This window comes from Ochotona princeps, chromosome 2 (genome assembly GCF_030435755.1).
Source record: "Ochotona princeps isolate mOchPri1 chromosome 2, mOchPri1.hap1, whole genome shotgun sequence".
Lineage (NCBI taxonomy): Eukaryota > Metazoa > Chordata > Mammalia > Lagomorpha > Ochotonidae > Ochotona > Ochotona princeps.
Window position 1 is genome coordinate 13,620,732 of NC_080833.1, and position 26,165 is coordinate 13,646,896.

General features: G+C 40.4%; 1 protein-coding gene across 12 annotated transcripts in view; it reads right to left on the minus strand.

The window, feature by feature from the left end:
• The window catches only part of EIF4G3 (eukaryotic translation initiation factor 4 gamma 3), a 352,621-nt gene that overhangs the window by 84,068 nt on the left and 242,388 nt on the right, over window positions 1-26,165 (minus strand). For all 12 annotated transcript variants that reach the window (XM_058676306.1, XM_058676302.1, XM_058676366.1 and 9 more), the window contains 2 exons: window positions 14,067-14,155; window positions 3,721-3,967 (listed from right to left, as the gene is read on the minus strand). In XM_058676306.1, coding sequence (XP_058532289.1) covers window positions 3,721-3,967; window positions 14,067-14,155 — 336 coding nt within the window. The remainder of the gene's footprint in view (window positions 1-3,720; window positions 3,968-14,066; window positions 14,156-26,165) is intronic.

Consider the following 26,165-nt stretch of genomic DNA (forward strand, 5'->3'; position numbering starts at 1 on the left):
ATAAAAACACAGAGCAGATTCTTATATTCAGTTTAACCTCACAAGACAAACTGATTAAAGAGACACTGATCAGAAAATCTCATAGGAAGATTTTAAACTACCATTTGTATTTATCATTCTGGATACTTGAAGCAAGTAGAAACAACTTCATATAACTTCAAACAATCTCTGGCTACAAGGACATATATTTTCATTTTTTAAAATTGATTCCTTTTTATTGGAGAGGCAGATTAGATGTAGAAAGAAAGAGAGAGAAAGATCTTCCATCCACTGGGTCACTCCCCAAATGGCTGATATGGCCAGAGCTGAGCTGATCTAAATCCAGGAGCCAAGAGATTTTTCTGGATATCCTACATGGGTGCAGGGTCTCAAGGCTGTGGGCCATCCTTGACTGCTTTCCCAGGCTACAAGCAGGGAGCTGGATGGGAAAAGGAGTAGCTAGAACATAAACCAGCACCCATAAGGATCCTGGTGTTTGCAAGAGCAGGATTTAGCCACCAAACCTGGGCCTGGGCTCAATATCATATAATTTTTTTCATATTAAATATATTATCAAGCCTTATTTTGGTAATATCTTGGAAATAAGAAATATGCTAATACCCTTGGCTTGCTGAAATGCGGAATAATTTGGTTGCTCATTGGATAATGGTATTTTAGAGAAAAAAAAGGTGAAAGGACATAAATCATAAAACCAACTGACATGATACAAAAAGCCTTAAGCATCTACATATAGAATTCTCATATCTGTTTACACTTTAATCTTCAGAAAACAAGTCTGCTTGCTGATCCAATTAAACTTGGAATACATCATCCAAAAACATTCCAAACTGTTTTTATGCTTTTCAAATAAAGTATAAGCATTATTTTGTCATAGCCCTTACTTTGTTGTTACAGTTATAGCTCTCACTACTCAATCTCACATGCATTACATAAAAGTGGATTTTTTTCTTTTTAAAGATTTATTTATTATTTTTATTGGAAAGTCAGATATACAGAGAGGAGGATCTTCTGTCTCATGATTCACTCAAGTGAGCGTAATGGCCGGTGCTGCGCTGATCCAAAGCCAGAAGCCAGGAACTTCCTCCGGGTCTCCCACATGGGTGCAGGGTTCCAAGGCTTTGGGCCGTCCTCAACTGCTTTCCCAGGCCACAAGCAGAGAGCTGGATGGGAAGAGGAGCTGCTGGGACTAGAACCGGTGCCCATATGGGCTCCTGGCACGTTTAAGGCGAGGACTTTAGCTGTTAGGCCATCGTGCCGGGACCAAAAGTGGAAATTTTTTACACAAATTTTACTGGGTAATAAAATTAAATTAACAAAAGTCTTATGAAAATTAGGAAGGCCCCGGAACTTCATGAGAACAGACTGGATCCTACCTTTTCTTTGTTTTTTGCAGGGAGAGGTTTAGCCTTTATAGGTGGTCCTCGTGGCAGAAGGACTAGGGCAAGACCCTGGAAGTGGATCCAGGGGTAAATGTCAGGGTAAAGGCACACAGAGTCCTGGCATTCCAGGTGCTCTCAGGAATGGTGGAATCCCTGGAGGTGAACTAGCAACAAGGCCAGTAGGGTTCTAGAAGATCGTGAAGGCAGAGCAGGTGATGGTCCAAGAGGAGGGGATGCTGGAGTGGGAGGGCCTCGTACGGATGCTTTGTGGTGTAGGCTTATTTTATTTATTTATTTTTTTTTTTAGATTTTTTTCATTTTACTTTTTTATTACAAAGTCAGATATACAGAGAGGAGGAGAGACAGAGAGGAAGTGAAGCTGCCGGGATTAGAACCGGCGACCATATGGGATCCTGGTGAGGACCTTAGCCACTAGGCCACGCCGCCAGGCCCTGTAGGTTTATTTTTTTCACCTCTTTTTGTGGGAGTCCCCATTGGTTGCACTTTCTATCTGCTTTCAAGTCACTGTTTATGAGCAAACTTGGTGCAATGAGCCAATAGTCATATATGAGGACTGCTGAATGATGGTCAATAGCTTCTTTTCTCTTTTTCTTTTTCTAAAGATTTATTCAGTCACTTGAAAGCAAAGCTGTAGGGAGACAGAAGGAGAGATCTCCCATTGGCTGGCTCACTTCCCAAATGGCTGCAATGGCTGGGGCTGAGCCAGGCTGAAGCCAGGAACCTGGAGCTGCTTCTGAGTGTAGGGACTCCAGCACTTGGGCATCCTTTCATTGCTTTTCCAGGCACATTATCACGGAGCAGCAGGGACTTGAACTGGTAACCACATGAGATTTCAGCTTTGCAAATGATAGCTTTACCACTATACCACAAATGCTGGGCTCCAAATCCTTAGGATAGTTTCCTAACATGTAGCTTATAGACTCAATAATAGTCTTCAAGAACTCTGCAAATGTGTCCATCTTATTCTCTTATTTTTAAAATTACAGAGTCATGCAACCTAAATGCTAAACACTATTATTGCTGTCGAAGCTTTTATGATGAGCAAAAGGAAGTTAACCAATTATAGCCTGTGATGGCAATTATGTGCTTTTTGCTTATAAAACTAAGGTATACAGATATGACTTAACAGTCTTACAAGAAACCATAGTGCATCAGTTTCTACAAGTAAGAAAGACTGGCAGCTACAAGTGCTTGAAGAACTGGTATAAACCTAGATCATCAGAAGAATTTTAGATCACTGAGTCTGAAACAAAAGTTTTATATACTATAGCTTTACAATTTTATAAGGCATATTAACATCTTTATTTTTAATAAGAGTGAAACAAGGTGAATGATTTTTTTTTACTACAACTCATGATAAGAACTACAATGATGTCAAAACACAAGAAAAACACATATATAGGGTGCTTTAAGAAGTTTGTAGAAAAATAAAATTAAATGAGAAATTCTATTTATTTTGATACAGAAATTCTTTGAAATGCAATTTTTTCATGATACATGTTTTTCGTGTACTTTTTAGACTCCTTGAATAACAAAATTTTTCCAAATGACACTTTTACTTCCTGCAAACATTTTCAAATGTATTTTCCTCCTAAAAAACATTGATCATAAGCCATTAAATTAATTTCACAACCTATTAACTATACTAAAGTCAAAAACTTGAGAAACGCTGATCCAGACTATAGTTAATGGCTGGTACTTAATATCAAAAACTGATTAGTGCAAGTTTTACCTAAGATTTGGCAAATTAAGGAAACTTATCTATTTGTCCATATATATTTATTTAATTTCAGAGAAAGAGAGACAGCGAGCGAGTACACAAGCTCTCCCATCCACTGATTTATTCCCCAAATGCCCTCCAAGGATGAGGTCAAACTAGCTGTATACTTATTCCAGTTCTCCTGCATAAGTGAGATCAATTCTTGAACCATCACTGTTGTCAATGGAACTGCCTTTCTCCACATAGCTACACCAAATCTCTGCATAAATCTCAAATCAGCAATTTTTTATATGGTATTAGGACAGAAGTTTAGCACATTGATGGTACTGTCTGGTCATATATGAAATACTATTTTCAGTTACGATGAATACAATTAACATTGTTCTACTGGATTCCATGAGCCTAGCACTGGCTATCTTGGCCAGCTGTGCTCCATGCCAGTAGAAATGGACTACCAGCATCAGATATTTCCCCTACATGGATATGTTTGTCTATTACACTGTGATTAGCTTCTCTGTTCTATGCTATTACTCTCTCTGAAGAGGTTACACTCATATTCTTTAAGGATACATGAGAATGTGAAGGCAGGGATCAACATACCTGGTTTAAACGGGAATGTGACCCCATCACCAGAACTATCAGCGGAGCCTGAGTGAGCGTCTGCTCCTTCACCCTCAGAAGTACTCTCAGCACCATTACGTATAGGCTCCACTTCTTCTCCATTTTCTTCCACAGCTTTCAGTGATTTTAAGTCAGAGGGATCTCTTTCAGGATGAAACCCGTGGCTCATTTGATCCTGTTCAGATTCAAGTACTTTGTCAGCTGAAAGCTCCTCTTCAGCTTTAGGCTAAATTAAGTGAACACAGAAGTTATTTTTGTGTGAATAAATGTACTTAAAGATCTATACCTACTCCCCTCAGAAAGCAGAGAAAAACATCAAAATAAAAATATTTGCATTGGGATATGGTTCTAAAATAGATTTTAAAAGATGCTTGTCTCATTTCAGCACCTATGATAAGGCAAACAATTGAATTGCTACTGAAATACTTTAATATAAGACTAATAAAATCCTTGGAACTTGATGAGTGTGCAAGAATCCTAGTCAGGACTCTAAAACAAGCACTGCTACTTTTGCCAAAAGCTCAGCAAATACAAAAAGAAACATTGTAGTGTATTTATATGCTGTTCTCCGGCTGTAAAATGCAAAGTTCAGTGAACAGCATCAAGCATCTAAATCCTATAAAGCTGATGGTATTTCATTTCACAAGCAAGGCATGTGTTAGTTCATTTTGTTTACAATTCTCAAGACTTCCTGAGGCTTAGGCCAAATATACAAAAATCTTATCAAATACAGAAAAATGCTCAGAGCATTCAACTCCAGGGAGAAATCTGGATTCTGGAGTATTGAGTCGATTTATAAAAGTCCAAGAAACAATCAGTTATCCAGATTAGTTCTGGCCCTCAAGGTGTCAGATGGGTCTCGTTGGTCCTTCTGAGTCACCATTATTAACGAGGGAAAATCCTGAACATCACCACTCTTTCTTCGCCATGAAGGATAAGAGGTTTTGAAAACCATTTCCTAGACTGAGAACTCACAGCAAAGAGGCATCTGACTGATATCTGCCATACAACAGTCAAACACTGAGACTGGTTTAACATTTAACAATAAATTATACCTAAAAAAGTGTTAAGAAAGTGCCTACTCTAGTTGATTTATGGAGAACAATCCCTTTGAACATTTTTAACTTTTTATTGTTTTAGATGACGTTTTACACAGTTGATCAGGGTGGAAAGGATCTAGAGTTAAGGAGAAGTGTGTGTGATCATTGTTTCCAAACTTCCTATTTCTTCTCAGTTGTGGGGGGGAGGGGAGAGATAAGGGGAAAGGCCATACTCAACCTCCCAACCATCCCACTACCCGAGGATGGGAATGGCCACCTGATATCAACCCACGGTCACAATGTGGTGCATGCTTGAGGGTTCTGCCTAGATGGATGCAATAGTTCTGAAATGCTGTCAATATTGCCAATTTTTACACGTGGAATGCCTTCTAATGTCCACTGGCTGACACAGTCGACCTTAGAGTCTCCATTTGCCCAGATATTTATTGTCATCATTAGGGAGGGGTTGTTCTCCGTATGTTCTGTTCTCCATTCTCTGCTATGGTACCAGATGTCCTGTGCAGGACCAAATGGGCAACTATATCCTTTATGTGCACCATAGTCTGCCTTCCAGCACTCCATCTTTTACATTGAGGAGGACCAGTTCTCATAGGTGGGCCCATGCCTAGGGCCAGGCAACCTGGACCAAGCAAACCCCCATCCCTGGGGCTCAGAGATTCAGTGCTCACTGCACAGGTGGGATCAAAGACCCAAGCCAGGCAATCTAGATCCCACTGGACCCTCCATACCTGGGGGCTCACAGACCAGACACCCACCATACAGGTGGGCCTGAGGACCAGGGCCAGGACACCCAGACACTTCCGGACCCACATACCTGGGGCTCACAGATCCAGCACCCACCATGCACGCAGACCCAAGGAGTTGGGCTAGATGACCCAGGCCCCACCAGACACCTCACCCTTGGGCTCTTAGACCCAACATCCACTGTGCAGGCAGACCAAGGCCTAGGCCATGCAACCCAGGACCTGCTGGAAACCCCATGCCTGGGGCTCACAGACCTGACACCCACCATGTAGGTGGGCCCAGGGACCTAAGCTAGGGGACCCAGGCCTTGCTGGACCTCCTACCCCTGGGGGTCACATATCCAGTACCCACTGCACAGGCAGACCCAAGGACCATGACCAGGCCACCCAGGCCCTACTAGATGCTCCATTCCCAGAGCTCATGGACCTGGCACCTACAACACAGGTGTGGGACAAGAGTCCTGGGCCAGAGACTCGGGCCACTCCGGACTTTGTATCCTTGGGGCTCAATTACTTGAGAAACAAATTCTACTTTGGCATGTAAGAGAAGTGCATTTTCTCCATTTTCTGTTCTAACAGAAACATGCATTTTCGGCTCTTATACAAAAGTGGAAATAAAACATGGAATTAAATAGAAAGTTAAAAAAATGAAATGTAGAAATGATTCCTTATTAAAAATGGCAGAAGGCAGATATCATTTCCCCTTTTTGAATTTATTTTATTATTACCCTGTGAGTAGTTCCAGATAGAGTTTCTTTATATGGGTGAGATATGTTAGAAATACACACTTTAAGAACATCTTTGTGAGAGAGAAAGACAGACAAAAGGTGAGAGTGCTCCCATCTCCTGATTCACACTGACAGCTGGAACCAGGAGACAGACAATCAAGGCAAGTTTCCCTCAGGGGTGGCAGGCACACTGGGGCCATCACTGTAGCAGGAAGCTGTAGTCTGGACACGGAGCCGAACATCACGTCTAGGCACTACAATATCTGGTGCAGCTATCTAAACTGCCAAAATCTCACCCATGACTTTTTATTTTTATTTTTTTAAAAGATTTATTTATTTTTATTGGAAAGTCAGATATACAGAGAGGAGAGATAGAGAGGAAGATCTTCTGTCCGATGATTCACTCCCCAAGTAAGCGCAACAGCCGATGCTATGCCGATCCAAAGCCAGGAGCCAGGAACTTCTTCCAGGTCTCCCACAAGGGTGCAGAGTCCCAAGGTTTGGGGCTGTCCTCAACTGCTTTCCCAGGCCAAGCAGGGAGCTGGATGAGAAGTGGAGCTGCTGGGATTAGAACCGGCGCCCATATGGGATCCTGGTACGTTCAAGGCGAGGACTTTAGCAGCTAGGCCATGCCAGACCCGACTTTTTTATTTTTCATTTTTTTCTTATTATTTTATGCTACAATTCCATAGGCTCTGGGATTTGCCTTACTCCATCCCAAATACCTCTTGACTCTCACTGATTTCACTTATATTATCACAATAGTATTGTTCTTCATAAACGATCATAAGTCCATCATTCTGCTATTTAAGTGTTTCATGACATTGCAGGCATGAAAAGTGGCAGAGAGTCCAGCATCCTATTGTCAAGATACAGTTAACAGTTTCATGGGGAGTCCATCTCTGATCTGGAAGTAGAGATACCTACTACATTGTATCCTCACATCTGGATATGATAGTTTCCATTACACAGTTACTGTACATCTCCTTCAATGAAAAGCCACGAAACAAAATCAGCAGCAGGAAGAAAAACAGGAATTTATAATGCCTGAAGTTAAATAACATGCTACCGAATGACTAATGTGTCACTGAAGAAATGAAAAACAAAATCAAGATTCTTCTTCAAGAAAATGACGCTACAGTATGATTCGTGAGTCAGTGAAGAATTTAATATGAGAATAAAAGCTGCGTTTTGAAGAAATGAAAATAAAAACATCAAAGTCCAGGAGATATAGTTTCTGTTGATCTTTGTAGGTCCTATACGCAACAGATACATGGGTATTGTGTTTTAATCCAGTCTACTAATCCTTGATGTTTGATCAATGAGTGTAAGCCATTTAGATTCAAGATTACTATGAAGAGGTGGCAATTTGCAATGGATTGTTCACTGTTTGATTTAGTCTTCTGTTGTCATTTCACTGGGATGTTCTTCACATTTGCCTTTGATTTTGGTGGGTGTCACACCTTTTCTCTGTCAATATCTTTAAATATCATTTGTTGGGCAAGTCTGGAAGAGGCATGTTGTTTGAGTTTTTTACTGTGGGAGAATTTCATTTCATTTTCAAAGACAAAAGAAAGCTTTGCTGGATATGTTATCCTAGGCCAACAATTTTATTCTTTTAGAATCTGGAATACGTTGCTCCATTCTCGTGTGGCCTGTAGAGTTTTCAGGCAGAGGTCAGCTGTGAGTCTGATTGCCATTCCTCTGTATGTCAATGGATTTTTTCACTTGCACATTTAAGGATCTTGTCCTTATGTCTGAGTGAAGAGAGTTTGATTATCATGTGTCATGGTGAAGCTCCTTTTGGTCAACCCTGCTGGTTGACTTCTGTATTCTGTTCCCAGTTCTTTTTCCAGATTGAGGAAGTTTTCCTTTATCATTTCATTGAATACATTTTTCCATTTTTTTATTATATTTTTTTACAATCTTTACATAGTTAATTAGGGCACAAAGGTTCAAGGGCTACAGAAAAGTGGGTAAGACTATCATTTCCACACATTTTTTCTATATCTGGGGTAAAGGGGGAGGTAAAGGGAGAAGCTTCACCCAGTCTCCCACCCATCCCAGGTCCCCGATGTGGGAAATGCTCCGAGGGTCTTGCTCAAGTGGTTTTGATAGTTCAACAGTTATGAATTGCTGCCAATCTTGCCACTCCAAGCACAAAGAAATCGCTGCAGAATCCACTGGTTGACAATGTCCATCTAAGAGTCTCTGTTTGCCCTATTTTTCACTGCCAACATATGGCTGGGGTAGTTGATTTGTTCTGTCTTCTGTCTTTTCACGGTTAGGAATCTGAGTCTGGCAGTTAGATTGAGGGGATCCCTAAAGAAACTTTGTCTGAGGTCAACCCAGACCAGATTCCTGTGTGTACTTGGCAAGTACCCAGCTTCTCTTTCTGCACCTTCTGGAACTCCCATAACTCTTATTTTGGACTTTTAATAGTGTACCTTAATTCTTGAATACTTCTCCTAGTTTGATTCAGCTCCTCTTCCAACTTTTTTTGTTTCACCACTGTGGCAAGGAAGATCTTTGAATTCTGTGATTCTTTCCTCTGCCACATTCATTTCACTACTGAGACTTTCTACTATTTTTTAATTGGCTCCACTGTGTGCTCCATTCCTAATAATTCTACTTGATTTTGTTTCAGTGTTGCTACTTCCTTCTGTGACATAGTCCTTAATTTGCTGCATGTGCTTCTCATTGTTGATAATAAACTTTGTAAAAAGTTTTTGAAACTTCTTTATCCTCATTTTCTCGATGTCTTCCTCGGTTAACTCTGAGATTGGCAAAGGCTTTTGCTCTTTTGCAGGGAAGTCTGCAGTAATATTCATTGTGCCTCTGTCTCTTCTTATGCTCTTGGTCACTATGCTTCTGGTCAGCAAATTCTTCTCCTTAGGGCCGTTTTCTAAGCTGTTATCACCCTCAGGTCTACAGTACAATGTTACTTACTGCATTTGGTACCTGGTTCTTTGTTTGCAGTCTCTCGTGCCACTCCCTCCAGTGAGTTCCAGGTCTGGGTTCTTGTGTTAGGCTTCCATCATGGTCTCCATAGCCCCAGCTCCTGGCTCACCACTCTCCCCTCCTGTGATCATCCTGTGCTGTGTCTGCACCATTGCCCATACAACCTTTATCCCACTTCTGGTTCGAGCAGGTCCCAGGACTAGGGAGACTCTAGTGTCCTAAATAATAGGTTGTTGTGGCGCTGATCTTACTGAAAACTCCTGGGCATTTTGTCTTAAGGCCACCCAGATCTATTTTGTGTGGGACCCACTGGATTCCAAAGTTGGTATTATTTTCCCTGTGGGACCAGTGCAATCCAGTGAGCCAGAAGTGAGTTTGCTCCCAGCTTAGCGTATGCACTGCTCAGTGTTGTCTCTTTACTCTCACAGCTTTTGCCAAAGTACACAGAGTGGTACCTGACATGGCACTGGTGGAGTTCTTGATCTGCTGGCTGTTAAGTCTGGGGGCTACCCAGACCTATTTTGTGTGGAACTTGCAGGCTGCCCCATCAGTAATGTTTTCCCTGTGGCATCAGGGCTATGTAATGAGCAGAGGTGAAGTCTCACAAGCGGCATTTTTTAAACCGTGACAGAAATAGTTCTATAAAATTGCAATCAGCAAGCAGCTTCACTTTAAAAAATCATTTATTTGTTTATTTGAAAGTCAGAGCAAACTAGAGAGATGGAGGGAGAGAAACCTACTAGTTCACTCCATTCAGTTCTCCCACACAGGTAGCAGGGGCCAAGTGTTTGGGTCATCTTCTGTTGGGTTCCTTAAGCAATCAGTGCGGAGCTGCATCACAAGTGGAGCAGCCAAGACATGAACTGATGCCCACGTGGGAGCAGGTGTCACAAACGGTGACTCCACCTGCTCTGTCACCTGTCAGCTCCCAGCCTCACTTTTAAAAATTCCATATTCTTAAAAAAATAAATATTCTACTGTTTTCTAAATTAACTTCCAACATCTTTAAAATATTATCTTATAATTATGTACAGGCTATCAAGCACGTTTTATAATTCCTCAAGAATATGCATGTATTTATATATATATATATATATATATATATATATATATATACATACATATACATATACATATGATATTAGGGAACGGGGTAACTGAATTATACAATCATAGAGTTCTTATTTTAGAGCTTTCAAAGTGTGAAAAAAATTATGCTAGAGAATATATTGGTTGTCTTCAGTATATTAAAACTCCCCCAAAATAATTTATTGAATATATGCAGAGGCTGTATTGCATGGGAATTCAATCTCTATTTGGAAAGTAAGAAGACTCATCCTCCATAAACAACAAACCAAAACATACAGAAAAGGATTTAATAAAAAGAGCTGCTGTATCCATGTAGTATCCATTATCATGGATACTACTTTTATTTCAACAGGCTGAAATCCTATTGCGTTAGTCTATAGGTTTCCAACAGTTTTGTTTACTGAAAACAAAACTAGGATGAAGAAAAAGAGGAATAACTTCTTGGCTAGATGCTCAAATGTGAACCTTTCAAAAGAAGAATTTGCTTGGGGCTGGCACAGTGGCATAGCATACTGAGCTTCCACCTGTGGTGCTGGGATCCCATATGGGCACTGGTTTCTATAACAGTGCTTTAGTTCCAATCCAGCTCACAGACTGTGGTCTGGGAAAGCAGAGAAGGATGGCCCAAGACCTTGGACCTGTGTACCAGGTGGAAGACCTGGAAGAATTTCCTGGCTCCAGCTCTGGACAGCTCAGCTTTGGCTGTTGCATTCATTTGGGCAGTAAGGCAGTGGATGGAAGATCTCTCTCTCTCTAACTCTGATTTCAAGTAAAATAAAATAAATCTAAAAAAAGAATTTGTCTGACCAAAGTGCCTGTCTTATATCATGAGTGCATTGTGATTGAGTTGTGGTGCAGTGAGTGAAGGTACCACCTGTGCTGCCAGCATCCCATATGGGTGCTGGCTTATGCCCTGGCTGCTCCACTTCCAATTCAGCTCTCTGCTAACACACATGAAGAATGGCAGAAGACAGACCAAATACTTGGGTCCTTGCACCCATGTGGGAAATCCAGATGAAGTCACTGGCTCCTGGATTCAGTTTGGCCAGCTCTGGCCGTTCAGCCATTTGGAGGATGAACCACAGAAAGATTCTCTCTCAGTTTGTGACTGTGACTTTCAAATAAGTAAGTAAATCTTAAAAATAAACAAACAAAAAGGAATAAAATTAGGTTGACAACTACACGCAGGTATGATTGCTGAAATGTTCCACAATTTTTAACCAATTTTTAAAAAATGTGTTGACGGGCGCGGCAGCGTGGCCTAGTGGCTAAGGTCCTCGCCTTGATCCCATATGGCCGCTGGTTCTAATCCCGGCAGCTCCACTTCTTCTCTGTCTCTCCTCCTCTCGGTATATCTGACTTTGTAATAAAAATAAAATAAATCTTTAAAAAAAATGTGTTGACTAGCAGTTTTAAGATAAATAACCTTGCATGTTACTGATCTAGACTATAACTTAAAGAATTTGATAAGAGTAGTATGGATTTACCAATCCAATATACATTCCAAAACAGACTGATACTTCATCACATATTTTTTTTAAAAGATTTATTTATTATTTTTATTGGAAAGTTAGATCTTTTTTCTTTTTATTTTTAAAAGATTTATTATTATTGGAAAGCCGGATATACAGAGAGGAGGAGAGACAGAGAGAAAGATCTTCCATCCGATGTTTCACTCCCCAAGTGAGCCGCAACGGGCTGGTACGCGCCAATCCGATGCCGGGAAACTGGAACCTCTTCCAGGTCTCCCACATGGATGCAGGGTCCCAAAGGTTTGGGCCATCCTCAACTGCTTTCCCAGGCCACAAGCAGGGAGCTGAACGAGAAGTGGAGCTACCGGGATTAGAACCGGCGCCCATATGGGATCCCGGGGCGTTCAAGGCGAGGACTTTAGCCGCTAGGCTACGCCGCCGGGCCCTTCATCACATATTTTTAAAAAAGATTTATTTATTTGGAAAGGCAGAGCTACGGAGAAAAATAGAGACAGAGAAAGATCTTCTGTTCACTGGTTCACTCCCCAAGGGGCCGCAAAAGCAGGAGATGAGGTGATCAAAAGCCAGGAGTCTGGAGCTGAATCACATATTTTTAAGGCCGAGAAAATAATGCTAAGAAAGGGAACAGGCTTGAATGATAGAGATGAAGGCAATGGCATCCAATATTTATCAGATGACTCTAGCAAATGCTCAATTTTAGTAAAGACAAGGGAGCAAAGCAGGATTTTGGAACGAAGTCTTTGCTCAAAGAACTAAGTATTTTATTTTAAAATTGTAATTCTAAGAAAAGAAATAACTACTTCAAAATGGATCAGTTTTCATGTTTAGGGAATAACTGGTTAACACATGTTGATAACAAATTGTGTAGCGCAATGGCCAATGCTCGTTCATTATCTGCTTATGTACAGCATGCAAGGTAAGGATATTTCTTGTTAGGTAAAACCAGTTAGGAAGAATATATATGACATAGGAATTCATATTTTAACATGTATTCAAAATATTCTACTGGAAAATAGCCATACTTTCATTTACAGATTTGGGCTATGGTGGCAGAGTTGAGGCACTGTGACACAAATGACACAGCCAATTATCTACCAGAACTTTCATATGAAATTTGATGACCCCTAAATATTTTAAGTTCAGGAATGGTGGGCTATTTGTTTATCACTGAACAGTATTGAGGAATCTAGCCCAGTACAACAAAACATGAATGTCACAGAAGAAAGCCAGTAATAGTAATAATAATAATAATAATAAAAACCAAGCTGAATCTAAAGAGAAATCACTTTGGGAAGCTCTTAAAGCCATACCAGGATTGTGTGTGATTTCCTTGCCTCTGGAAGATTATTTTATTCTCTGAGTGCAGGAACTATTTGGACTTCTATTTATGATCAATAACTTCCCCAGAAAAGCTAAATGAAATCATACTAAGAATACATCTGAACGGTTGCTATGGGACTAACTGTGACATCAACACAGCATCAGGTAACAGCATTAACAGGACAGAGGAAGTAAGAAAGGAATACTACCACCTGCTGCCTGCAGAGGGTAAGAATGTAACTAGCTAGAAAAGTTTTGTGAAGTAAATACATTTAATGTTACTATACGGTAATTTTTATACTTTAATGTTACCATTTTAAACCTTGAGTAAAAACTGTACTAACAAAGTAGCTATAAAAAAGGAAAAAAAGTTGGGCATAGCATGTTTATACTAGTCTCCATCTGCAGCCTTTAGTACATACTAGTAACGAGGCTGAGAGAACAAACATCATTCCAGCAATCCTTAGTTCTGAATTTGTTCCTTCTTATCTCTTGGACTTGGGATGCTTTAAACCATAGAAAAACCGGATGTGGTTTATTTTGTGATGGATAATCTGTATGTGGAAAAGTTACATCACAGAGATGCAGACAAAACAGGACAAATTCTAAGTACTGTGATTTCTACCAGAATTATTAATGGTATCTTATAAAATTCATTCATTCTTCACTTTCGTTTACTAGGTTAGTTTTCCTATAAGAATAATAGCAAGAATAACAACAACAAAATTTGGAATGAGGAGGGCTAATTAAAGCTTTGCCCTTCAGAAGTGGAATTTTTTTTAAAATTTTTTTATTAATTACACGAAGTGGAATTTTTAAGCACAAAACTTCTAAAATAGATCTTAAGAGAGGTATGAACCACATATACCTTATCAAATGGCAGCACTGCTCTGAAGATGAGCTAAAAGAGATTTATTTGTTCTTCCTTACCTCCAAATCTGCCTCTAACACCTCTTCAGTGGTTTGGGTCCGATCTTTTGGTTTCTTCCATGTCTTTGGTGTAGTTATAGCTGTCTGAGCTGAAATACAAAATGAGGTCCATTATTTGCCACTGCAAAAATCATATAGGAAATATTAGATCTAAAGGATTCGTGTATTTGAATCCAGTAGAAGGAAAGACTTCACCTAGACCAAGGACACAGATGATCAAGTCAGTTATTGTATAGTTACAGCTCAGAGATTGCTCTAGCAGACATCTTGGGCACAAACTCAGTTTTCTAACGAGTAGCCAAGATTTCCTCTATTTTCATGGCAAAGTCATCCCTAATCTGAAAATCCACTGAAAATGCAAAATTTAGGATATTTTACTTTATTTTGGATTTTCAGGTAAGACACTCAACTGATTTTAAAAAAAAAATGGGAAAAAAACTATGGAAATACCCAATATCTGAAAAACTCTGAAATCTGAAATACCCCTGGAAGCATTTCTGATCAGGCACTTCCCACTTGTATGGGTATCTACATAAGAAAGTGTAATGCGGGTCAGTTCCCAACCTCTAGTAAAACCAACTACGTGATCTTAATCAAGCCGCATTTCTTAGGACCTTCCATTACTTAAATATATACTACAATAATGAGACCAGTTTTCTGCAATTCCTTTAGCTGGTAAAGAGACAGTATTCAAGATTCAGTTATTTAAATCTTTCTGGACAAGAAAAGAGCACTTCAGGGGTTTCACTTTCAGCTAGCAATTCTATAACATTTAGTATTCACCTCAGATTAAAACTGGCCTGCCTAGTTTCTCATACAGCAGCAGAAAATTAAGAAAGAAAATATGCAACTTTGATTTGATTATTCTATTGTAAGAAATTATAGATGCAAATTAAGCTTACAAAGGATTTAAAATTAACCTGCATTATCATTTTATGAAATCATTCAACACTTAGATATACAATTTAAAGATCACTTAGCTACTGGTTAGCTAACAAAAACTATTAAAGAAGACAACTTATAGGTCAACATACAGGTGTGAGATATTACAGGTTGGGTGAACTTGGTGAAGTTTACTTAACAGAGACATTTACAAAAGTAAATAACATGAAGTCGAATTTCTTGAAGAAATGTAAGATTACTAATTATTATTAAGACTGGTACAATGTGAAGTCAGTTTTGGTAGAATGTTAGAATGTAAACATATGGAGAGGTTTTGGAAGTAAGGAAAAGGAGATGCTTAACAATTTCCTTTTCAAATTACAGCACCACTGTTAAAAAAATACATATCCGTCACACACACACACACACACACACATACACTCCCCAAAACTATTCTGCTCTTCTCTTTTTATCTTTGCTCTCATGGACTATAACAAAAAAGACCACAGGAGACTTCTAGTCTGGCAGTCTGCTCAAGCCAAGCCATTATAATAATGCACAGACATTGCAGGGGTTTACATCTGTTATGTAGAGCCTCACAGACTTCTACTAACTAGGTACATTTTGTGATTGCATCATGCAATCTCCATATTGCTTGTGATTTTAATCCTGCCTGAATATCCCTCCTCTTAGCAACAGCAGAAACCTTACAGACATATTTAATTCTATTATATTGAAATATAAAGTGATAAGTAAACACAAGCAAGAAATACAATACTGATTTCATGATCTTTGTGAATGTTTACATTACTACAAAAAATTACTTGTTTCCCCACATACTTATATTTTTTCACTAAATGACTATCATATCAATTTGGAAAAAATATTATTACAGATTCTGTCATATTTTGTACTTTTTTCATTAAGATGCAAGTAAGAAGCTAAAACTTAACTGTTATTTTCCTTTTATAGTAGGAATTATCCGAACAAATCAACTTAGTAAAAATTCAACCAAAATGCTACATTTTGATTGAGCTGCTAAAACTGCATGATCAATATTTTGAAAATAACTCGAAAACAAGTAAGTCATGGGGAGATACTTTTTTTTTACATTTTATTATTATTATGTTATGATAGTTACATACGCTCCTGGTATTTCCCTTATCCCATCCCCAATTCCCTCTCCCCCACTGCCTAGATCCCCTATATCATTACTAAAATATAGTTCTTCATACACAGTCATATGTCCATCATTTCAGGCATGGACAATGGCAGAGAGTCCAGCATCCTATTGTCAAAATATAGCACACAGTCTCATTGCAAGTCCATCTTTGTCTGGAAGTAGAAATGCATACTACATTGTATCCTCACATCTGGATCTTAGTCTCCATTTACAGCTACTGTACATCCCCTCTAATGAAAAGTCATAATACAAAATCAACAATAAAAAGAAAAATAGAAATTTACAATGCCATGAAGTCAACATGTTACTAGATATGACAGTCTCTATTACACAGCTACTATACATCCCCTTAAATGAAGAGCCACAAAACAAAATCAACATTGGGGAGAAAAAAGAAATTAACAACACCAAGAAGTTAAATAACATGTTACTAAATGCCTAACATGTAGCTGAAGAGATGAAAATCAAGAACCTTCTTGAAGAAAATGATGCTACTCTATGATCTATAAGTCATTGAATGATTTAATCAGAAGAAAGTGTTTTGAAGAGATGAAACTAACCGAAAACAACAAAACCCATGAGATATAGATTCCACTGATTTTTGTTGGTGAAGTGTGCCTCTTCTAGACAACAAATAGATGAGTTTTGTTTTTTAATCCAGTCTATCAATCTATGATGTTTGATTGAGCTTAAGCCAATTACTTTCAAGGTTAATATTATGGGTGGTATTTTGGTCCTGTCATTTTAGGAATGGGTTGTTCATTGGTTTAGTCTTCTGTTGTCATTTTACTGGGATGTTCTTCACATTTGCCTTTGTTTTTGTTTGGTGCTATTCCTCTTCTCTGTCAGGAGAACATCCTGAAGTATCATTTGTAGGGCAGGTTTGGAAGAGGCAAATTCTTTTAGCTTTTCTTGACTGTGGAAGAATTTTATTTCATTTTCAAAGACAAAAGAAAGCTTTGCTGGATATGTTCTCCTAGGCCGACGATTTTTTTCTTTTAGAATCTGGAATACGTCACTCCATTCTCTTCTTGACTGTAGAGTTTCCTGTGAGAGGTCTCCTGTGAGTTTAATTGGCATTCCTTTATATGTCAGTTGATTTTTTTCACATGCACATTTCAGGATCTTTTCCTTATGTTTGATTGAAGAGAGCTTGATGATAATGTGTCTTGGTGAAGATCTCTTTTGATCAAGCCTGTTGGGAGTTCTGTGCCCCTCCTGGATGTTGTTTCCCAATTCTTTCTCTAGATTAGGGAAATTTTCCTTTATTATTTCATTAAATATATTTGTAAAACCAGATTCTCTTTCTGCACCTTCTGGGACTCCCATAACTCTTAGATTTGGCCTCTTAATAGCGTCTATCAGTTCTTGAATACTTTTTTTGGCCTGATTCAACTCTGCTTCCAGCTTTTTGTTTGCTTCTCCCTGATGATAGGAAATATCTGCCAATTCTGAGATTCTTTCTTCTGCTTGTTTCATTCTACTTTGGAGATTCTCCACTGTCCTGTACTTTTAATTTGCTTTACTGTGTTCTTAATTTCTGATATACCAGCCTTGATTTGCTTTATTGCTTCCTTAAATTCTTTGAACTCTTGTATGTGCTTCTCATTTTTTATCAGAAGCTTTAAAATGAGTTTTCTGAATTCTGTAAGCCCCATTTTCTCGATGTCTTCCTCAGTTAACTCTGAGATTGGCATAGGGTTTTTCTCCTTTGCAGGGGAGTCTGCAGTAATATTCATTGTGTCTTTGTCTCTTCTTTTGCTCTTGATCATTGTACTTCTCGTTAGCAGAGTCTTCTCCTTGGGGCAGGATTCTAAGCTGTGTCACCCACAGGTCTACAATGCAATTTTACTTATTGCCATTGATATACAGCTCTTTGCTTGCAGCCACTTGTGCCACTCCCTCCAGTGAGTTCCAGGCCTGGGTTCTTATGTTAGATTTCCACCATGGTCTCCACAGCCCCAACTCCTGGCTCACCAATCGCTACCTCCTGTGTTATTGTGCTGAGGTTGCACCGTTGTCTCTGCAACCTTTCTCCCACTTCTGGTTGGAGCAGGTTCTAGGATTGGAGAGACCCCAGGTGTCCTATATAGCTAGGTTGTTGGTGGCGCTGATCTTGCTGGATCCTGTTGGACATTAGGTCTGGGTGCCACATGGACCTATTTTGACCTGTACGATGCCACAGTCAGTATTATTTTTCTATGGGACAGGTGCAATCCACGCAACTCAGTGAGTTCTCGTGAGCTCAGCACATGCGCAGTTCACTGTTGTCCCATGGGGAGATAATTAAATTAAAAAAGAATAGGTGGTGAACTATTACAAGAGAGAAACACTTGATTTTGAAAATTAAATAGATTTAGTCAAGAGTAAATAGGAACAGAAACAATGACCTTCTCATCTGATCTTTAAGAATTCCTCATTGATGTGAAGTTAAACTGGTACAGTTTAACATGTAGCAACAAGAGCCAAGTCACTGCATGGACTCCTATAAGCTACTTCAAGCAGAAAGGATTTGTTGCCAGCCCAATCAGATCCAATTAGTGCTTGCCAACTGCTTCTTTAAATTATTTTCTTAGCAAAGTTACTGAATGTGGTAGCTTGGTGCTAGCCTAATTGATTCCAAGGCCCTCCAATCAGAACTTGCCTGAACAATCTCCCTGCATGCTGACCTGACAATTTACATGCAAAACCCTGCATGGGGAGGCAGATCAGAGCTATTACTCCTGCCCATAACTGGTCAGTAATAAAACCTTGCTCCTATCACAGGACCAGATCACAGAATGTGATAGGGAGCAACAGGTATGGAATCTACCTACCTTGCTCTGTAACATGAGGATTTTTGAAAGAGACATTAAGGGGCATGTGCTGTGGTATAGCACATTAAGGCCTTGATTAGGATGCCCACGTTCCATAATGGAGTATCGATTCAAGTTTCCCGGTCATCCAGATAATGCCACACATGCACCTGACTCCTGCTAATAACCTGTTGTCTCCAACATATGAGAAACTTCACTTTTCATTTAAATTAACCTAACACAAATGGTTACCTAAATCAAGAAGAAAAGACTTATAATTACATTAAGAACACATGTGTTAACAAATTGATCTCTAAGAATGACATAAGGAATTATTAGTGAACTTTATTGTGCTCATTGCAGTTTGTTAATGTTAATTCAATAATAAAACTTTTTTTTTCTACATTTTGGAATTCTCTTGGTTGGCAGATTTCTTTTTTTTAATTTTTTTTTTTATTTTTATTACAAAGTCAGATATACTGAGAGGAGGAGAGATAGAGAGGAAGCGGAGCTGCCGGGACTAGAACCAGCGGCCATATGGGATCAAGGCGAGGACCCCAGCCACCAGGCCACGCTGCCGAGCCCGGCAGATTTCTTTTTAAGAGTTACTTTTATTTGAAAGGCAGATTTACAGAGAGCTCCTCCATCTGCTGGTTCACTCCCCAGTGAAGTGAAGGATGTTTGGGCCATCTTTTGCTGCTTTCCTAGGTCATAAGCAGGGAGCTAGATGCGAAGCAGAGCAGCCAGCACACGAATTGATTCCATATGAGATGTCAGTGACTACAAACGGAGAATTAGCCAGTTACAGCTATCATGTTGGCCCCGTTACTTAAGTTTCTTTATCCAACTATTAGGTAGGATTGCTTGGAAATGCCCACGTGAGAAGATTAGCTGAAGATCTGGTGGCATAAACGGCAGGTAAGGGACCCATGATTATAAAGTCGCCCTCTAACTTTCCATTGTTTTGGAATACAACATGAAATTCTGATTTCCCTATTAATGTGTTCATAGTATGGGTGTCTGGAATCCAAACCAACAAAGTGTCATCCACCCCAGCTAAAGCTGTAAAGGACAGGCACTTCACTGTTGCTAAGGGGAGGACCCCAAAACCATTGTCATGGGATTAACCATAAACAGAGCAGAATGTTCCAGCAATGGAACTTTGATTAAAGGTTCTCAGCTTTAATACCCAGTCTTCACTCCTTCTCATTTTCAACATTTTTACTGCATCTTTTCTGCTATTTCCTCATCAAGATCTTAAAAACTGGCACCACACTATTTTGATTGCATTATGTTCAAGAATTTTGTCTCTCTAATATTTCTATGCCATTGGCCCACCCTCTGCCTTTAAACTTTCAATTCATGAAAATTTAGGATAAATGTGATGATTTCCCTAAGAAACTGAAGCAGCATGAGGAAGAAATTCAAGGGAGAAAGGGCAAATTTTACAATGAAGATGCAAATGAAGTACTGACAGTGATAAAATACACTAGAATGCTGGATAACTCAGACACTAGAGATGAAGTTTGTCTGATTTTCCCCAGCAGCTCTCAGGGGTTGCTGTTTGAAATGTAAATTGGGTACAGTATGTGCTTCCCACTTTAACTTGAAAGCAGACTTTCTGGAGACACAGTTGTGGGGCGATGCTTTAAGCCACCATTTGTGCCAACAGCATCTCATGTTGAGTACCAGTTGAAAGTCCTGGCTGCTCTTCTAACCATCCACCTTCCTGCTAATGCACCCGGGGAAACAGTGAAAGACAGTCCAAGTCCTCGTAATGTAAGAAATATCTGACAGATTTTGGCATTTTAGGTTTTCATTTTAATTGAGTCAAAGATGCTTTACAAATTCTTTTTTGATTTCTGTCTTGTTAAATTAGTGAACTAGAACTGTGTTCTTAGTTTCTAAATACTGTGGATGGTTTTCTGGAATTTTTCCATTGAGTTTTAATTTCACTGCATTTTAAAAAAATATTTATTTATTTTTATGGGAAAGTCAGATTTATAGATAGAGGAAAGACAGGGAGAAAGTTTCTCCATCCCTTGGTTTACTCCCCAAGTGGCTGCAATTGCTAAAGCTGAGCCGATCTGAAGCCAGGAGCCAGGAGCGAGGAGCTTCCTCGGGGTCTCCCACATGGGTGCACTGACACAAAGCTTTGGGTTGTCTTTGACTGCTTTCCCAGGCTTTAGGCAGGGAGCTGGATTGAAAGTAGAGCAGCTGGGACACAAACCAGAGCCCAGGTAGGATCCCGGCACATGCAAGGCAAGAATTTTGCTACTAGGCTGTTGCGCTGTGGCCCTTCACTGCATTTTTATCACAGGACCTACTTTGATCTGAATCCTTTTAAAGTTGGTAACACCAATTGCATGGTTTGTCTTAGTAAGTCCACCATGGGCATTTGAAAACAACACACTGGTGTCTGTTAGTTAAATGCCACTTAGGCAAAATTAACCATACTGTTCCAACTTTCTGTAATCTTACTCATTTGCTATTAGGCCTATGAACTGCATTTTTAAATGCTATTTTTATTTGAAAGGCAGATTACTAAAGAGAGAGATGGGACAGACAGAGGTCTTCATCCATTGGTCCACTCCCCAGATGGCCTTAATGGCTAAAGCTGAGTTGATCTGACGCCAGGATCTTCCTCAGGATTTCCCTCGTGGGTAAAGCGGCTAAAGGAATTGAGTCATCCACTGTCGCTTTCCCAAGTCATAAGCAGGAAGCTGGTTCCTAAGTGGAGCAGCTGGGACTAGAATGGGCACTCATGGGATGACAGCAAAGGCACAGAGGATTGCCTATTATACTACTCTGGTCCCAAAATTCTGTCAATTCAATTCATGTTCATTACTGATCTCTACTTGAGAATATACAGAAAGGTTACTACACTTAAAAATTATGATTTTTTGCTAATTCTATAAACTATGTGAATTGTAACTCGGTTTCAATTGGTTTGTTTTCTTCTTAGTATAGACCATTTTTGTTTATTGTTCACCTTGTGAATTCCTCCAAGTAGCTGAGGAGGAAACAATATCAACTTCAGAATACAGAACTAAAGGGGAATCTTGCATACTCAACCTATGAGGTCAGTTTTACGCAGAGACCTTAACGTGAGAATTGACAGAAAATCAAAGGTTTATATTCCTAATAAACTTACATGCTTAAAAGAACAAAAAACCCAAGCTAAATATTATTTAAAAGTATACTTTGATCGAGGACTCGCAAGATGGCCGACATAGGAGGAAGACTGTGAGAGAGCTCACAGACAGAGAGGGCTAGAACGCGACAAAAGCGTAAGTGGAGCAGCATAGAACTACAGGGAGAAGAACGTGAAGTTCCCTGGACAGTGTGGAACCAAAAAAATCCACACAACTCGGAAGAGCAACCAGGGAAAAACAAAACAAAGGGCAGGGGAGACGACTTTCCGCTCCTGACCTGCTGAGTCACCTCTGAGTGCAGACACTGAAAGCCGCAGACCGATCAGCAGACCGATCAGCAGACCGACCCGCAGACGCAGTGGCCGTGAGGACCAGCGGTGATTGAATCACCGGGACCCGCTGGTATCCGCCCACCCTGGTCGCCAAGCCCCGCCGGGACCTGCCCCAGCCACAGCCTCCAGGTTCCAGCCGCCTGCACCCGCCGCCACCAGCAACAGACACAGCAGTCGGGAGACGCACCTGCGGCGAGGATTCCCACCAGAGGAAGAGGCAGACTGCAAGAACGTGAGGTTTGAGTGAGTTGGGTGGGGACAGTGGTGGGTTGGAGGCTTCGGGAGTTGGCCCCCCAGGGGCATGCACAGAGCCTGAACACAATTGGTGCTCGTCTCCCCGCCCCTCCCCCCCCCCGAGACTCCAGCGTCTAGAGACACAGGGAGAGTGCCTTGCAACTGCCAAAACTGTGTCTGGGAGAAAGGCAAAAGGCACACTGGATACTCCCCCGTGCCTTTGCAGTCTGGCACTCAGCTGGGCGGTGCTATCCCACAGGAACCCAAGCACGCCTCTGGGCTGGGCAGTCCCGTGCTAGCGCTGGGGTGGGCGGGCCTGCGCAGGAGGCGCTTCCAGAGAGCACCTGGAACACCCCACGCCCTATAGTCCCGTGCTCCGGGCCCTGTGATCCCGCGCACAGGGGGCGCGCACAGAGAGTGCCTTCACTCCCCCACGCCCTGTGGTAGCATACCTGTAGGGGACGAGCTGAGAGTGCGCTTTGAATCCGCTGGGCCCTGGAAGTGGCGCCCTGAGGTCCAGTGTTCTGGAGACGCACCAAAAGTGCCTTGAAAATTCCCACACCCTGCTACTCCACGCCTGCAGACTCCGATCTCTACAGGATAGTGCTTGGAGACCCCTCAGCACACTGGTGCCTAGGTCTCTCAAAAAAGAAACACTAACACAATGGGAAGAAATACCAGAAAAGGTAATGATCCAGATGAGAGTGCCAACACCCTACCAATAAAGGATCGAAAGCCAATGTCTATTTCGGAGATGCGAGATGAAGACATAGAAGATCTACCAGACAAGGAATTCAAAAAAATAATGTTAAAATATGTCAGAGACAATGAGAAGAATTGGGAGGACTTCAAGGAATTCAAGAACCACATAGCCTCAGAAATACAACAAATGAAAAGTAAAATCCTTGACTTAGAGCACAAAATTGAGAGCCTAACCAACAGAACAAATACAGCAGAAGAGAGGATCTCTGAAACGGAAGACACACAAAACGAACATACCCAGTTCATCAAACAGCTGGAGACAAGTCTGAACAAAGCCAATAAGACCATACAAGAAATGAAAGACAACCTCAGAAAATCGAATATTAGGATTATTGGCCTTCCTGAAGGAGCGGAAAAAGAGTCAGGAATGCAAATGGTGCTCGACGAAATTATACAGGAAAACTTTCAAAACACTTGGAACATGAACCCAGCCCAAATCCAGGATGGTCAGAGGACTCCCAGCAGATATGACCCAAAGCAATCTTCACCCAGACATATGGTGCTCAAGTTCCACTCCAACGAAGACAAAGAAAGAATCCTAAGACAAGTACGAAGCAGAGAAAAGATCACATACCGGGGAAAACCAATCAGGATCAATGCTGACTTCTCTGAAGAGACTTTACAAGCAAGAAGAGAATGGACAAAGATCTTCCAAATCCTGAATCAGAACAACTGTCAACCAAGAATATTGTACCCAGCAAAGATCTCATTCGTATTTGAGAACGAAATCAAATACTTGCACCGCAAAGAGAAATTAGAAGAATATGCCAGCACAAAACCAGCTCTACAAAATCTCCTTAGAAATGCACGAAATCCAGAAAAAAAGGAGGTGAATCATAAGCAAAGATGGCAAACAGGAAGATCTCCCCACTAAAGTCCACACAAGGAAGGGCAATTACACAGATATCAACACCCACAAAAACAAGTATGGCAGGGCAAAATCACAACCTCTCAATTTTAACTCTTAACACAAATGGCCTGAACTCACCAATCAAAAGGCATAGATTAACAGAATGGATTATCAAACAGCACCCAACTATCTGTTGCCTACAAGAGACACATCTAACCAGAAGAGATTCGAAGAAGCTGAAAGTGAAAGGTTGGAAACAGATATTTCATGCCAATGGACGAGAAAAAAAGGCTGGGGTAGCTGTCTTAATTTCAGATGATGTGGAATTCAATCTGACACACATCAAAATGGACAGGGAAGGACATTATATATTGGTGAAGGGACTGATCCATCAGGAAGTAATTACCATTGTGAACATATATGCACCAAATTCAAACGCACCTAGCTACGTGAAGCAATTACTCACGGACTTAAGGGGAGACATAGATATGCACACAATAATAGTGGGTGATCTTAACACCCCACTAACAACTATAGACAGATCAACAAAACAAAAACTCAACAAAGAAACAACAGAGCTCATACAAACAATAGAACAACTGGACTTGGTTGACATCTATAGAATTTTTTACCCTAAGGCCACAGATTATACATTTTTTTCAGCAGTGCATGGCACCTTCTCCAGGATCGACCACATGATAGGACACAAAGCAAACCTAAATAACTTCAAAAAGATAGGAATCATACCATGTACCCTCTCAGACCACCACGGAATGAAGCTGGAAATCAGCAATTCAAAATGTCCCAGGAAATACAGAAACTCTTGGAGGCTGAACAATATGCTATTAAACGAACAATGGATCAGAGAAGAAATTAAAGATGAGATCAAAAAATTTATGGAAACCAATGAAAACTCTGACACAACATTCCAAAATTTGTGGGACACTGCCAAAGCAGTGCTACGGGGTAAACTCATCGCAATTGGAGCTCATGTCAAGGCCCAAGAGAGGCGCCAAATACAGGAACTAAACACACACCTCCAGGAATTGGAAAAACAACAGCAGAAGAGGCCCCCACACAATAGGAAATAGAAATCATCAAAACAAGGGAGGAAATCAACCAGATAGAAATAAAAAAAAACCATACACAAAATCAATGAATCAAAAAGCTGGTTTTTTGAGAAGATAAACAAGATAGACACCCCACTGGCCCGACTGACAAAGAAAAAACAAGAGAAGGCAAGAATTAACAGCATCAAAGATGAAAAAGGCAACATAACAACAGACACCGCATCCATTAAGGCCATAATTAGGAATTATTACAAAGCACTGTACTCCAACAAATCAGAAGATCACCAAGAAATGGAAAAGTTCTTAGACTTCTACCACCTGCCAAAACTTAGCCCAGAGGCAACAAACGACCTGAACAAACCCATAACTGAAGTAGAGATTGAATCAGTGATTAAAGACCTCCCAACAAAGAAACGCCCAGGCCCAGACGGCTTCACTACAGAATTCTACAAAACATTCCGAACAGAACTGACCCCAATCCTCTAGAAACTCTTCAAAACAATAGAAAAAGAGGCAACCCTTCCAAACTCATTCTATGAAGCCAACATTACCTTAATCCCAAAACCAGACAGAGAACTAACAGAGAAGGAAAACTACAGACCTATCTCTTTGATGAACATTGATGCTAAGATTCTCAACAAAATCCTAGCCAACAGAATTCAAAAACACATCAGACAGATCGTTCATCCAGATCAAGTAGGATTCATCCCTGGAATGCAGGGATGGTTCAACATTCGGAAATCCATAAATGTGATACACCACATCCAAAAACTGAAAAACAAGAATCACATGATAGTATCAATAGATGCAGAAAAAGCTTTCGACAAAATCCAACA